This window comes from Culex pipiens, chromosome 3, assembly GCF_016801865.2.
Source record: "Culex pipiens pallens isolate TS chromosome 3, TS_CPP_V2, whole genome shotgun sequence".
In the NCBI taxonomy this organism is placed as follows: domain Eukaryota; kingdom Metazoa; phylum Arthropoda; class Insecta; order Diptera; family Culicidae; genus Culex; species Culex pipiens.
In genome coordinates, this window is record NC_068939.1 from 175,199,826 (window position 1) to 175,216,536 (window position 16,711).

The 16,711-nt window shown below is 39.4% G+C and overlaps 1 protein-coding gene across 5 annotated transcripts in view; it reads left to right on the plus strand.

Annotated features, from left to right (window-relative positions):
* The window catches only part of LOC120419219 (SWI/SNF complex subunit SMARCC2), a 77,667-nt gene extending 66,750 nt beyond the window's left edge, over positions 1 to 10,917 (plus strand). The window contains exons 2-7 of one of the 5 annotated variants that reach the window (XM_052709820.1): positions 1,095 to 1,225; positions 1,374 to 1,493; positions 1,556 to 1,669; positions 1,744 to 3,856; positions 9,413 to 10,060; positions 10,156 to 10,917. In XM_052709820.1, the coding sequence (XP_052565780.1) occupies positions 1,109 to 1,225; positions 1,374 to 1,493; positions 1,556 to 1,669; positions 1,744 to 3,856; positions 9,413 to 10,060; positions 10,156 to 10,535 (3,492 nt within the window). In that variant the 5' untranslated portion in view covers positions 1,095 to 1,108 and the 3' untranslated portion in view covers positions 10,536 to 10,917. Of the gene's footprint in view, positions 1 to 1,026; positions 1,226 to 1,373; positions 1,494 to 1,555; positions 1,670 to 1,743; positions 3,857 to 9,412; positions 10,061 to 10,155 lie in introns of those variants that run through there. The other 4 variants (XM_052709819.1, XM_039581877.2, XM_039581878.2 and 1 more) reach the window with 4 other exon arrangements.
* The last annotated feature ends 5,794 nt before the right edge of the window (positions 10,918 to 16,711 follow it).

The window sequence follows — 16,711 nt, forward strand, 5'->3', positions numbered from 1 at the left end:
AAACAGCTACCACGTGATTGTAATATTTGCACCATAACAGTTTTTTTCTTATTTGGAGGTTCAGAATACAGCTAAATAGTATCAGGATCACCATAAATGATAATTGTATAGTTCAAAAAGTAATAAAAAGTTATTCTTTATAGGCGATGCTAGTCCACGTGGTAGCTGTTTGACATGCGGCGTCGTGGTGTTCATCAAACATTCATAGCATGCTAAGGAAAATTTGAGGCTTTTCTGTATTGCCTGTAACCCCGAATGTATTGCCGTTGAGCTCGATGGGGGTTGACCGAATCGACCTGGTCTCTTAGGAGAAGTTGTTCTCCAGACGATTCCGCTCATTTCTGGCCATCCTAGAAGTTTCTACATGTTTTCCCCAGGCCTGTAGAAGCGAATGAACGAAAATTCAAAATTTCCCATAGTAAATCCCATGTAAACTTGAACTCGCTTGAGACAAGCCAGTTTTCAACCAAATGAGCTGAAATTTGGTGTGAGAGTCCCTATGGGTATGCCCTACAAGGGGAACCACACCAGAACTTGATCTGAGAACTTTTCAAAATCCGTACCCACCCTAATATATATATATAACGTCCTTTTAAATTAGGTCCTAAAATTTTAAAACAAGCAATCAACCATTTTTGACTACTTTTTTTTATTTTATTGCAAAAAAATATAAATTAACAAGACAGTATTTTTTTCTATGAATCAACTTTGGTGCCCTTGGAACGAGCTGTCCCAATGTTTTGGACCCAAATCTTTCAGTTGTCTGAGCAACAAAGTTTCGTTTCATTTTTGGCATTGAAATTTACATTGTGCGGTCAGAATTTACACTTTTTTCTCATTTCAATATCGAAAGTTTTGTAAATCTGCTACCTTTCATTCTACCACATTGAATCAATCATATAATTCACCCCTCGCTTCTAAACTGACATTCCCACCTTTCGATGCTGCATTCAGTTCTAACAACCTTGGCACCATTTTGCCGTAAACAAAAAGAGACGACACCGCACAACCAAAAGTACGCAGCCAGTTTGGTTAGAGAATCTGAAAATCAACGCGCGTCCTCTGCCTTCGTGTGTCGTGAATTTAAAACTGTGAAAATCCGCCGGAAATGGTCACGCTAGGCCCCAAAAAGGATGGCGGACCGAACGCCGAGTTCTTCAACGCGCCCGAATCGCTGCAGGGCTTTGAAACGGTGCGCCAGTGGCTGCAGAAAAACTTCAAGAAGGTGAGTGAGGTTCCGCCCCTCAAGAAAAAAAAAACAGCCGCCTTCGATGAGAGCCATCTTGGTTTTGCGATTTGACGGATTGGACGAAAAAAGGGAATCGGTTCCGGAGGGTTTTGGATTGTGAAATGTTGTTTTGTTTTCGTTGTAGTATCTGGCGCCGGATCCGCCCACCAAGGAGTCGCTGGCCCAGTTGATCGTGCAGTTTGTGCAGTACCAGGAGACCAAGCTGGGCAAAAGTTCGCAGGATCCGCCGACGACCCGGCTGCCGGTAAGGGGACACGGGAGGTTGGGTTGTGCAACTTTTTGTTGACTGTTTTTTGTGGTTTGCAGATGCGATGCTTCATGGACTTTAAGCCGGGCGGTGCGCTGTGCCATATTCTGGCCACCATGTACCGGTACAAGGCGGAGCAGCGTTGGCGCAAGTTTGACTTTACCGTCAACAAGGTAAGTGGCGTTCCGGTCCTCGTCTGGGGGGACCACCCTGGCCTTCCGTCGGTCACTTTAGTGCACCGTTTCAGAACCCGATGCGCAAGGACCCCATCATCCAGATGCTGTTGGACATGGAGACGGCGCTGATCGAGGCCGAGTGCATGCGGCTGCCGATCGTGTACATCCGGCCGGAGGTGGACAAGCAGACGGCGAACCGCATCACGGACATTGTGACGAATCACCAGGGTGAGATGACTCCGGACGAGGAGGAGGCGACGCACATCATCTACCCGGCGGTTGATCCGTTGCCGGAGGATTACGCCCGGCCTACGTTCCGTCGGGACAAGCACGTCATGATTCATTGGTATTACTTCCCGGAGTCGTTCGATACGTGGGTTCCGAACACGTTCGATCTGCCGGACAACGTTCCGGACTGTCCGCTGTCGCCGGGGGATCGTTGGCGTGTTTCTGCGTCTTGGGTCACCGACCTAGAAGAGTACAACGAGTGGATGGCCGAGGAGGATTACGAGGTGGATGAAGCCGGTCGCAAGAAGGTCCACAAGCATCGGCTCAGCGTAGACGATTTGATGTCCGCCGGGGACGAAAAGGTAAAAAAACCCGGCAAGTTGGCTCACCAGAAGCGCAAACGTTCGCCGTCGCCGCAAGCCAAGGGCGGAAAGCGCAAGAGTGGCCGTTCGCCGGCCGTTTTCCAAAAGAAACCACGCGCCGACGACGAGGAATCGGAAGATTTAACGAAAGACATGGACGACCCTCCAGCGGAAACCAACCTGACCGAGGTGAAGGCCAGCTCGAGCAACTCGGCGTCCGGCCCGGCTACTCCGCAGCCGCCCAAGCGTGACCCGGAGATGATGCCGTTGAAGTACGCCACCATGACCGATCTGGACGACGACATCGATCGAGCCAACGCGGATCGTGCCGGAGATGACAGCCAGGCTGGCAAGACCAGCGACAACAGCAACACGCAGGAATTCCCCCACAAGGGCGACCTCGAGGACAACGTTACCGAACAAACCCATCACATTGTCGTCCCATCATATTCGGCTTGGTTTGATTACAACTCGATCCACGTCGTCGAGAAGCGCGCCCTGCCCGAGTTCTTCAACGGCAAAAACAAATCCAAAACCCCGGAGATTTTCCTCGCCTATCGCAACTTCATGATCGACACCTACCGGCTGAACCCAACCGAGTACTTGACGAGCACCGCTTGCCGGCGCAATCTGGCCGGTGACGTGTGTGCGATCATGCGCGTCCACGCCTTCCTCGAGCAGTGGGGCCTCATCAACTACCAGATCGATGCCGATTCGCGCCCAACCCCGATGGGACCTCCCCCAACCTCGCACTTCCACGTGCTGAGCGACACCCCGTCAGGCCTCCAACCGCTAAACCCACCCAAAACGGCCCAACCCTCGGCCGCCAAAACCCTCCTCGACCTGGACAAAAAGGGCGACAAAAAGGAGGACGCACCCGCAGGCTCCGTCGACGCAATCAAATCCGAACCCGGCGCACCCGGCGCTCTCCCCGGTTCCGACCCCAGCGGCCAGTTCGGCCTCCGCCTCGACCAGTACGCCAAGAAACCATCCGCAATGCGCAACAAAACCGCCGCCAGCATGTCCCGCGACTGGACCGAACAGGAAACACTCCTCCTGCTCGAAGGCCTCGAAATGTACAAGGACGACTGGAACAAGGTCTGCGAACACGTCGGATCGCGCACCCAGGACGAGTGCATCCTGCACTTCCTCCGTCTCCCGATCGAGGATCCCTACCTGGAGGACGACAACACCTACCTCGGCCCGCTCTCCTACCAACCTATCCCGTTCAGCAAGGCCGGAAACCCCATTATGTCAACCGTGGCCTTCCTCGCCTCGGTCGTCGACCCGCGCATCGCTGCAAGTGCGGCCAAGGCCGCCATGGAAGAGTTCGCTGCCATCAAGGACGAAGTGCCCGCCTCGATGATGGACGCGCACCTGAAAAATGTGGAAAAGTCCAGCTTCGGTGGAAAGTTTGACCCGTACGCGGGGCTGACGACCAGCGGAATCGCCGGCACCGGCACCGACAAGGACAAGGAGGAAGAGGAGGGAAAGACGGCGGGAGGAGCGACGACGCAGGCGGGATCATCGGGGGCCGCTCCGGTGACGCCCGGTGGCGATGTGGAGATGAAGGATGTCACCAAGAAGGAGGACGGTAAGTGGCGTGAGCTTTGCTGGCTTTTAGTAGATTGTGTAACATTTTCCAGAAAACTATTTTTCAGATATAAAGTAGAATCTGATTATGTAAATTTCAATGCATTTGAATGTAACGAAATTCAATTTAAAATAAATAAATTTGTCAAAGAAAGACAAGTAAAATTATGTTTTTAAAACAAAATGGAACTATTTTCTAAAATTTGTCAAAGCAATTTCTACTTACAAAAAAAAACATAAATTCTAACATTTCTTAGCAAAATTTCAAAACATCCAAGAATGTATAATTTTTAAATCTTAAAATTTTAAAATTGAGCATTTTGTAAATTTACAAACTCTAAATTTTAAATATTCTTATGTTCAGATTTTTTTTAAACCCTAGAATTAATCAAATGAAATTATTTATTTTTGGATTTTTTAATTTAAAGAATGTTTTAAAAAATTAAAATACAGGAGATTGGTATATTAGACTACGGCAAACAAACAAACAAACAAACTCGCACATTTTGACAGTTTTCCAGTTTGTCTGCGTTGTTTGTTCGCAGAAACGTCAGTTTGTGTCATAGTCTAATACCACCTTTATTGACAAATTACCACGAATAAGGTTGTTTGTGGTTCTTCCAAATATGTGGGACGAATGTACAAACCATACTCTCAAATCTTATTCTCTAAAATCGAAATAAAAAAAAATGCAAAAGTACAAATATCACAAACTAACAATTTTAAAATTGAAGAAATTGTAGAGTTTTTTTTTAAAGGTCCTTCTACGCCCCTTAGAAAACTAAAATAAGTTAATGTAGGTATTCTAAAATTACCAAAATCTACAAATATAATTCCAAATCGCAATTTATCTTTACTTAGCCATGTAAAATATATTTATTAATTTTAAAAATATAAGTTAGTCAGTAAGGTCAACAAACTTATAGGAAATTGGACGAGCTTTCCGGTAAACATACTTTCGAGACTGAAAAATCAAGTCAGTCATATAGAAAATGCCAAAAATCACAAAAAACTTTTTTTTTCAGCATTTTTATTTTAAAAACAGCTGTATCTTGACAAGGATTGGACATAGGACAATAGTCAGTGTGGAGACTTTTATGCAAAATTGTCTGGAAAATCGATTCCCATTATCGGTTTTTGAAAATGTTGACGTTTAGACCACTTTTCGAAAATCAGTTTTAGTAGATGATTTTTTTATTTTTTTTAGGAGAGATATACCATCCTCTATTTTTGTGAGTCTTTTTGTAACTATATTCTCAAAAAAATTGAACAAAATAAAATCGTGACATCACCTTAAACTTTAACTTTTAAGCTTAACAATTGGAAAATCTCATAGAAGTGGCATGTATTTTTCTTTCAGTGTTTTTTTTTTTCGTAAAGCCCGTCCAATGTCCCACAAGTTTGTCTTTGACCACTTTTTGATACGATGCAATGGCTTTGAGATACAGTTATTGTTAAATTACAAAATACAAAAATATTTAAATCACATACGCTCTTCTCGAATGTCATTTTCGAGTACAATTTGACTCCATATAAACAAAAATCCCTGGAGATGGAGCCACACGTTGCCGTCGTTTCAGGGCTATTTGCAAAGATGGTTTCCGATGTTGATATATATCACACATTTATTTTATATTTATATACTTGTGTTGATAGAAATCACACCTTTTATAATATGTAAAATTGCAAGATATTGAAATTTTTTATTTGAGTCTCAATATTCTTGTTCGTGAAATCTGTTAGGAACAGGTAAAACCGTTTGATATTAGGGAGGAATAGTTAGTTTTTTTGTAACTCTTCTAGGTTGTTTAATACTTCCAGACTCCAGTTATGTGTAAGCCAGTTTAGTAATGCTATCAGAATCTCTGATTTCAATTCAAGTGGTATACTAACCATTCTGAATTGTCAAAAAATCCATAGAGTCTCGATCAATCAATAATGAAATGATATCGGACAAAATTCGTTAATCTGTTGAACTAACGGTTTTCGGATTATGGTTGTATCGACCATTGTTGCGAATCGAGGATCTACTGGAGTTTTGACGATCAAACAGAGCCTAACATTTAAAAAGGACACACAGGTGTGAACAGGATTGTGTCTCTTTCACTCAAAATTTTAATGATAGTTTACATAAGGTATGATAGGGATACACTCTTGTTTGCAAAGCTTGTGTGCCCTAATGAAATGGAAGGCACGAAATAGTCGTATTAACAACGAGTGTTCAACTTGTAAAATATGAACGTTTCATTAATGTTTATTGTTTTTGGAAGCAGCAAGACAGGTTTAACAAATAGGTAAAGGAATGTTTGGCTTTGTAATTAAAATTTCGGGGATTTGAGATTCAAGTTACTTTCAGACAGTTTAGTTGAGGTTGTTGATTCAAGTTAGTTAGTTTTCTGAAATGAATAATTGGACATAAATGATCAGTTAAATTAAAGTTAGTTGCAATGTACGACAAGACTACTGACGGACGCGACAGGACGAAGCCCAGAAAAAATGCCATTGATAAGTTAGTTTTCATCATTCATTTACCAGTAAATTTATTTGATTTCCTTTAAATTTGAAGTACATCATAGGTTTCCTTTGTATAAATCTCAAATTAGTTTTAGATTAAATTATAATTTCATAGTTCCTTTATTCAGTTTTAGTTAGAAGTTAGATTAACGTAACTGCTCATGTCATCCAAGTTCTTACTTCTCACACCTACACTAATTTTCTTTCACCTTCCCCCTCCCGATCCCCTATATCTTCCGGTGGTGTTCATTTGGTATGCAATACTAGTTCGGCCACTACCCTTTTTTCCACAAGAAACCGGACTTGGATTGACTTGAGGCCGCGTCCCCCACCTTGCTCCGTAAAACGAAAACGAAAACGAATTTGACTCCATATAAACAAAAATGGCTTATATATGCCCAGGATAACATGTCTATAAAGTTTCATTGAAATCGGAGAGGGTCGAGAACAAAAATACTAGAAAAATTCCTGATTTGAGCTGAAATTGTTCTGAAGTTTAAAAAAATGCAAAAATAAAAGAAAAACAAGATTTCTAAAAGAAAAAAATCAGAAATTCATAAACTTGTAAGTTTACTAGAGCTACAACAACTACAATTAAAATGTCTAAAATCCTAAAACTAAAAAATAAAATAAAAATCAAATATAAAAAAAAAATTCTACGCAAAATTCCTTTTTTTAGTAAATTAAAAATCAAAAACACAACAATTTTAAAATTACAAGTTTGTAAAAATAAAAAACCCGATTCAATATCACCAGAGGTGAAATAGAGCCTTTCTTACAAAATGATGAAACTCCGAGAAATATATTGGTGCAATTAATTTTTCAAAAACATAATGATACCATCCAGTGAGAATTTTACCAAAAGCTTTGAATCTTTTCAGGCTAAACCTCAAATGCCCATTTTTTTTTAACTTCAGAAGTACATTATTTTTCGCAAGACACTTAAATTTAATTAAGAAAAACATATTGGATTGACATTATTAGAAAAAAAAAAATAAAGGGTCTATAATGTCTATAATGTTAGTCTAAGATTAACTTAAAAAAATATGTATCGCTATTGCACTTTGTCGATCAATTATCAGAAGCCAGAAAGAACACTTTCACGCGCAGCGTAAATCGCGCTGGCGTTGAAGCTTCGACTTGACGACTTGTCGAGCTAGAACGAGCCGGGACTTCGAATTTGATGTTCAGTATATGATTTTGTATAAATACAAAAATTTAATGGGAAAAAATAGGGTTAAAAATAAGACGAAAAACACTAAAATCGTTATATCTCTGGAAATACATGTTGGAAAAGCTTCAAATTTTGGGCCCAAACAGTTTATGGCGCATGTTTTCGAATGGCTTTTTGTTTGAAACTGAATTCTTTAAATTTGATAGTGTTATCTGTAAAATAGTCCATAAAATACCTCTAAAAATGGCTTTGACCACATTTACTGGTCGAAAATTGTGAATCGAAAAGTAAAATGTTCGTCTCCGACCCCACGGCTACAGATCCGACTTATAAAAATTTTGGGTTTTACGAGCGGTTTTCCAGTGATGGAAGACACAAATTTTTAAGAGCGGATACAGACATCGCTCATGTATTTCAGAAAAAGAGCTCTCAAAAATCACACTTTGAGTTCCGGGTTTCGGGCCAAAATTCAATCGAAAGAGCGCATCTAAACCTTCAATTTAGTAATAGGATTTTTTCGCCGTGCACGAATTTTTTAAGATTTCTGAAAAAAAGCGTTTTTCAAAAAGCAAACCGTAAACCTTTCTTTTGTAAGAAAGGCAAAAATTATAAATGTGCAAATTTGAAAACTTCAGCATAAAAGAATTAAAAATAAATCGAATATATTTCCCGCTTCCGAAACAACAAACTTTTTTTCAAATAGGTTATCCAAATCTGCATTTTTAAGCTCTTTCGGGTGTTTTTTTGTGTTTTGAATGTTGCATTAACCCTCTAACGCCCATGGTTACTCCAGAGCACCACTAATTTTTGGATTCAAAATTAAATTTCTCAGCAACTATTCATTTTTTCAACCTGCTTCAACCTGCATTAGTTAATATAGAATGTTAACTAATAGCCATTCAAATTTCGTCCAATTTGGTCGATCCAGTTACGAGTAATGTGGAAAAACGTAAAAAATCTCGATTTTGCTCTGGGCGGGAAGGGGTTAAGGTGGTATTAGACTATGACAAACAAAGAAACTCGCAAAAAAAAAAACCAACCTTGACAGTTTGGTAGTTTGTTTGCAGAAACGTCAGCCACAAAAAAAAGTGCGAGTTTGTTTGCCATAGTCTAATACATCCTTGAAATAAACAGACAAACTCGCACTTTATCGTGTTTGACCGGTTGCCAATCTCGCAAACAAAGCAAAATGGACGCAATGTCAAAAAGTGCGAGCTTGTTTGTTTGTCATAGTCGAATATCTCCTTCAGTTCCTGCAATTTTAGGATTTTTGGAGGGTTTTAAGCCGGAATACCTGCTCTACTTCCTAGAAAGCACATATTTGGCTCATAAATTATAAATAAGTTTCAGGCAATATGGTGGGGTCGTTGTGAGATGGGCTTCTAATCCTATAGTAGATTCGTTCTTACATCTATTTTCAAAAAAATCTCTAGTTTTTTAGTAACAAAACAATTTAAAAAGTAATAGCAAGTAAAAACAAAATTAGACCAGGCACATTTACATTAGTCGATTAATTTTTTTTTGCATGATTTTAACTTTTCAAATTGAAAAAAAGTTCCACAAAAATTTGAAAATTCAAAGAGAAATTAATATAAAAAAAAATCAAACTAAATAAATGAAAAACAAAAATCATTTCCGTTATTTTTATTTTCTTTTGTAGTATCTCCTTTTTCATTACCAATTATTTGCTTTCTCTCTGGGGAATGGTTCATTTCATGGAATAGTTTTCTGTGAAATATTACACAATCTTTTCATGTAGTTGCTTTCCTTTTTTTCTCATCTTCTGTTTCGCTTTTCGTTTCATTGTTTCCTGTCAAAATTTCCGTATGATTTGCTCTTGCTTGCTTTGTTGCATTCGTTAAATAAAAGATAAACCGACCGAGAAGTCGTCGTCTTCCTCGGAAGAGGGTACTAAAACTTCTGATTCTGATGCCGCAGCAGGAAGTGACCCGTCCAAGCCGGCCGAAGCAGGTGCGGATCCCGCCGCCGGAGACAAGACCAAGGACAAGGACGCAGAGTCGACAGCGGTGGTCGCGGTCGCCAAGGAGAACGGCGACCCGAAGGTGTTCAACGAGGGAAATCTGCAGTCGGCTGCTGCTGCTGCCCTGGCCGCGGCCGCCGTCAAGGCGAAACATCTGGCCGCCGTTGAGGAGCGCAAAATCAAGAGTCTGGTCGCGCTGCTCGTTGAAACGCAGATGAAAAAGTTGGAGATCAAGTTGCGCCACTTTGAGGAGCTCGAAACGACGATGGAACGGGAACGGGAAGGTCTGGAGTACCAGCGGCAGCAGCTGATTCAGGAGCGGCAACAGTTCCACCTGGAACAGCTGAAGGCGGCCGAGTTCCGCGCACGCCAGCAAGCTCACCAGCGATTCCAGATGGAACAGGGCCAGTGGCAGCAGCCGCCGCCGATGGGCGTTGGTCCGGGTGTGCCTCCTCCGCCAGGTGGAATTCCAGCCGCACAACAGCAGCAACCCCAGGGACCACCGGGACAGGGTCCAATGCCGACCCCCGGAACTAGTGAGTCTGATATTGAACGCCACAAACCCAACCGAAAGGGGCACACTTTGAACTCAACTAACCGCTTCATTCCCATTTTCTTACTTCTCCCGCAGACCCTCAGCAGCAGCCACCAGTGCCGTCTACCGGTGGACACCCTGGACCGGTTCCACCGAACATCTCGGCACCAGCGCAGCAGCAGCAGCAGCCGCAGCAACTGCAGCCACCCAGCAGCAACGGAGTTATCTCTGCTCCTCCTACTTCGATGCCTGTCGACGCTGGTACTACGCCAAATAGCGTTATGCCCCCGACGGCAGCCCCGGCCCAACCTGGAATACCCCCGGCAGTACTACAGCAGCAACAGCCTCCCCAGTCCCAGCAGCTAGCAGCGGCACAACCAGCACCAGCAGCAGCACAGGCCGCTCCCGGAGGCGTTCCACCGTCCAGCGTCGCGGGACCACCCGGGCCTATGCCGCCGCAGGCACCTTCTTCGTAAGTGGACCTCGCCGCCGGTCGTAAGAGTTGTTCGTAGTCTACGAAGCAAACATTGTCATTTTGGAACGCGCGTTTTCTTCTCTTGGATCAAGGTGAAAAATTTACTTATTTAAACGAAAGTGTTGGGCAATTTTATCACTTGAAAAAGATAACTTCTTAAAACAAAAGGCGCGCACATCCCTCGGATGGATTCGAAGTAAGATCGACACTGAAAGCTCTGGTGTATTTAGTTCGTAACAACTTCCCATAAGTGTGTATGTGTTTATTATAATTAAAATTAAGATAGTGCGACGAGCATCCCCGAATCCCGATACCCAAACTACACGCGCGTTCGTGCACCCCCTCCAATATATGCTATTTTACTCTAAGTGTAAAACAAAAAGCGAATTTGGTTTTGTTTTGGAAGTAGAGATTGAGAAAGCCTCTTTGCCATCCAGGAAATTATTAGAAGTTGTCCGCTGATTTTGATGATGTAGGGGAACTATACCCTTTCTCAGCCTATTGTTATTATCAGCCTATCAGCACTTTGATCTTGAATTACAGCTTACATTAAGTGTTTTTGACTGTTCTAAAGTGAGCAATTCTCTACAAAACCGGCCGATTTCGACCATTTTTAATTTTTGTATTTTTTGATTTGGCTCAAACTTTGTGGGGGCCTTCCCTATGACCAAAGAAGCCATTTTGCATCATTAGTTTGTCCATATAAATTTCCATACAAATTTGGCAGCTGTTCATACAAAAATGGTACGTAAAGATTCGAAAATCTGTAACTTTTGAAGGAATTTTTTGATCAATTTGGTGTCTTCGGCAAAGTTGTAGGTATTGTTAAGGACTAATTAGAAAAAAAATAGGTACACGGAAAAAAAAATTCCCGATTTTTTTATTAACTTTTTTTTCACAAAAACTCAAATTCCCAAAATACGTATTTTTTGATTTTCGAGATTTTTTGATATGTTTTAGGGGACAAAAATCCGCAACTTTTGAGCTATAGAGAAACATGGTCAAAAAATCTGCCGCCGAGTTATGATTTTTTGAAAAACTGGTGATTTTTGGAAAAAATCGAAATTTCATACATCAACCTCAACCTTGACCTCATTTTTTAATGCAAAATTGAATTTGCAATCGAAAATTACTTTACAGATTTTTCGATAAAGGGCCCCGTTTTCAAGATATAGCCACCGAAAGTTTGATTTCAGCGAAATATTTGCAGTTTTTCGATTTTTAAAAATAGTGACCATCAGTGACCATTTCTAAAAATATTTTTTTTGAAAAGTTCAGAAAATTTGCTATAAAATTGTCTAAGAGACATTGAAGATTGGACCTCTGGTTGTTGAGATACAGCGGCTTAAAGAAAAAGAAACACGAAAATTGAAGTTTTCTAAGTCTCACCAAAACAACCCACCATTTTCTAATGACGATATCTCAGCAATTAATGGTCCAATTTTCAATGTTAATACATGAAACATTCGTGAAATTTTCCGATCTTTTCGAAAAAAATATTTTGAAAAAAATTAAATCAAGACTAACATTTTAAAAGGGCCAAACATTGAATATTATGCCCATTAAAAATGCTAGTATTGATTTAATTTTTTTCAAAATATTTTTTTCGAAAAGATCGGAAATTTTTTTTTGGGTCAAAAAAATTTTATGTATGAAATTTCGATTTTTTCCAAAAATCACCAGTTTTTCAAAAAATCATAACTCGGCGGCAGATTTTTTGACCATGTTTCTCTATAGCTCAAAAGTTGCGGATTTTTGTCCCCTAAAACATATCAAAAAATCTCGAAAATCAAAAAATACGTATTTTGGGAATTTGAGTTTTTGTGAAAAAAAAGTTAATAAAAAAATCGGGATTTTTTTTTCCGTGTACCTATTTTTTTCTAAATAGTCCTTAACAATACCTACAACTTTGCCGAAGACACCAAATTGATCAAAAAATTCCTTCAAAAGTTACAGATTTTCGAATCTTTACGTACCATTTTTGTATGAACAGCTGCCAAATTTGTATGGAAATTTATATGGACAAAGAAATGATGCAAAATGGCTTCTTTGGTCATAGGGAAGGCCCCCACAAAGTTTGAGCCAAATCAAAAAATACAAATAAAATCCATTTCCGGTTTTGGTAGAGAATTGCTCAAGTAATAAATAGCTCAAATATAAGTGAGCAAGCAACTCTCCATTGTTAATGCATCTGAAAATGTTGATTTAATAGCGGAAAACAGCAAAAGTGATGAGAATTGGTCAAACGGCTTAGGGCATCTCCACCGCAGAGATCTAATTGCGTGGCAAACCTATCGGTTGGATCCCCAGTTTTAGCTTTGCTCCGTAGCTAATACACGTTTTCGCACCGCTGGGAGCTAATTTGGCTACCGAATCAAGCCCACCGCGGGGATCTAATTTATTCATTTTCAAATTCTAGCCGTTCTGTTGATCGAAATCAATAAAACTACATTCTAGCATGATAGAACATGCTTCCAATTGCATTATATGTCCAAATTGTTTGCTTACATCAATAAAATATCATTTTCAAAATTTTGAAAGAGTTCACCCGATTTGCTCCCGACATGTTTGAACCCCAACTTTCGCACCGCGGGTAGCAAAGCTAAAGCTAAATTAGCCTTCGAGTTCATTCAGCGAAGAAAAAGTTCATCGGGGATCCGTCGAGTAGCCAAGATAGGTGCTCGAGAAGTCCCCGAGCTGCCGGTGGCTAATTTTTTCGGCGATTTTTTGAATAATTTGTATTTGTTTTGGTTGAAGATGCATTTATTTTGAATATCAAATTTGAATGAATATTAAAGAAATCAGTAATTTAGTTCAAAACGATTTTATTAAATTGAAAAGTTGTGGAATTTATATATTTTTTTGTATTTTTTAAATAAAAAATAATCAACCACATATATTAATATAAAAAAATATCACCGAAAATTTAAACATGAATGCCCAAAATTTAAAAATAACTAAACTGATTTGAACATTTTAAATTATGTATAAAATATATATCAAGCGAAACAATGTAATTGGTCCAATGTGAGTTTGTAAACAAAGGGTGTATCTTGCTCACGTCAGTGAGGAGTAAGAAAAAATTACGAATACGTTTATTTTTATTATTTATTTTTTTCATTTCATTTAAAAATATTTTGAATAGTTGTACCGTAAAGGCTGATACGCAGATCCGAAGGAACGCAAAACTCCATATAAAAAAACGCCCAAGAAACGGTCAGGGAAAGGGTCACGAAAAGATTTTTCTTAAGTGGTACGCAGCATAAACGAAAAGTGGCGTTTGACGTTTCTTCACGCGGTGCTTGTTTGCAATATGTTCTCATGAAAAAATCGAAGAATTGGAATTTTCCTTTTTAATAATCTTGTATTCGATATAATAATATTTAAAATCCCCGCCAAACCTCAAAATACAGAATTTTGAAATTAAAAGGACAGATATAGATTTTTGGTCGAAATGGAGTAAAAAAGAAGTTGTCTTTAGAGTTGTCGGCCACTATTGCTAGTACCAATCAGCAACCTCTGGATTGTGAGTCCACTGCGCTGTCCAATTAGGTTTTACAGCGTGACGTCACGAGCGCACACACACACACGTTTTTACTTAGACTCACGTGCAAAAATGTAAACAGTGCAGCCGAACTGTCAAATTTCTAACCTAAAAATCGAGTCGGCGTAAAACCTAATTGATCCACACGGACGGGATCGAAATTAAGTAAAATTTACAAATTTACGAAAAACCCGAAATTCTTACATTCAAAAACACAATTTTTATCAAAAATTAAAAAAAATAATTCAAAATCAGGAATTTGAAAATTGAAGAATTTAAGAATTGAAGAATTGAAGAATTGAAGAATTGAAGAATTGAAGAATTGAAGAATTGAAGAATTGAAGAATTGAAGAATTGAAGAATTGAAGAATTGAAGAATTGAAGAATTGAAGAATTGAAGAATTGAAGAATTGAAGAATTGAAGAATTGAAGAATTGAAGAATTGAAGAATTTAAGAATTTAAGAATTTAAGAATTTACGAATTTAAGAATTTAAGATCAGAATTGGGTACTAAAGCCCTATGTAAATTTTTATATACAACGGTAAAAAACACGATTAAAAACCATTTCTGATCACTGTTTTTCATTTTAATGCATTTTTTTTTTTGACAAGACAACATTTTTTCGATGGATCAATTATGGTCCCCTTGGAACGAGCTGTCAAGTAGGAGCTTTTCTGTCAAGAAGGACCGCGAAGTTAATTTTTCAAAATTGATTTAAAAATCCATTTTAAATTCTTTGTGGTCGTACTCAGAAAAATAAGCTTTATCGCTGTAATCAATAATATCAGCAATCTAAGCTTCATTTTAGGACCCAACTGCTCGGATTGCTTGTTTTCAAATCCGTATTGGCTTATTTAAAATGTTTTGCTTGAATTTTGCTTTTTACTCAATACAAATGACTTGTCTCTTGCATGTCTGGCAGTAGATCGACAATGCGTTGTCCAAAATTAATCAAACACAGCCCCAATCTAACCTAAAAAACAAAACTGCATCACCCCAGATTACCAAAAGTCATTTTTCATGCGTGAACTTGCAGCACGGGAGGGAAAATATCTCCAAACTCGAAGAATTGAAATCGAAAAATCAATCATCACTCCTAATGTAAACATTTACTGACGTGAGCAGGATAAACTCTTTGTTTACAAACTCAAATTGACCCAATTACATTGTTTTGCTTGAAAAAACCATCCGTCAGACGATTTGCTCCCGGTAGATCCCGGAGCTAACCTGAGTTTTGTTTAGATTCGGATGAACACGGATGAACTCGAACCTAAATTAGCTCTCGCACAAGTACCGCGGTGGGCTTGACGCGGGTGCCAAATTAGCTTTGCAACGCAATTAGGTCCCTGCGGTGGAGATGCCCTTAAAGTGATTAAAATGGGTATATTTCCCCTACCAGTTTCGTTGGCGGAAGTTCAGCTAACCTGGGCCAGAATTCAAGTGAAATATCATAATCGATGATGCCGGGGTTGAAGATTCCCGATTTGGTGAGGTCACTCGTTTTCAAAAACATCAAAATACACTTTCCCTCACTCTAACATTCATACATTCCATTTAAGAGCAGGAAGGTGTTCCCTCAGTCGTTCGCAGTGAGTTCTGGATTGCCTGCTACTCTTCTGATGGGTCCGTTGGGAAGCATACTTATTAATTTTTCGTCTCTCCCTACGTGACGTGATGGGAGCACAAGGGCGTCAATGCGAAGAGTCTCTTCACCCGTTACCAATTTTCTAGTATAGGTCATCACTGAAATGCGAAAGTTATTGACAAAATGATTTTTGCACGTTTTTGGGTTTTTTTCTACAAAAAAAAATCATCTCGGGAACGTACGAATCACATCTTCATTTTTTAACAGTCAGGACCCGGTGCCTGCAATTCCCGTTACAGTTTATATGGATTTTTATTGGAATTCCATATAAACTGTAACGGGAATCGCATGCACCGGGTCCTGACTATTAGGCTTTGAATCGTACATTGCTCATAATTCAAACATAACATTTTTTCAGTGTAGTAAAGTAACCTGGATAATAAATTAGCTTATATCTGTAAGCCCATACATCCAATTGAAATGTGGTCAAAGACAAACTTATGGGAAATTGGACGAGCTTTTTGGTAAAAATATTTTCGAAACTGAAAAATCAAGTCCGTCACATAGAAATTGCCAAAAACCATAAAAAAAAAACCTATTTTTTCAACATTTTTATTTTTAAAACCGCTGTAACTTCACAAGGATTGGACTTAGGACAAAGGTCAATATGGAGACTTTTATGTAAAATTGTAAATATTAAATATGTAAAAGAATCGATTTCCGTATTCGGCTTTTGAAAATTTTGACGTCTAGAGCACTTTTCAAAAAAACAGTTTCAGTAAATGATTTTTGTATTTTTTTAGGTGAGTTGCTCCATCCTGCATTTTTCGTGAGTCTAAAAACATCTTAGGCTTTTTTCGCAAAAATTTTGAGCGAAAAAAATCGTGGGCTCACCTTCAAATTTAACTTTTAAACTTCATAATCAAAAAATCTCATAAAAGTGGAGTGTTTTTTTCTTTCAGTGTATTTTTTTTCGGAAAGCCCGTAAAATTTCCTACAAGTTTATCTTTGACCACTTTTTGATACGATGCAATGGCTTCGAGATAC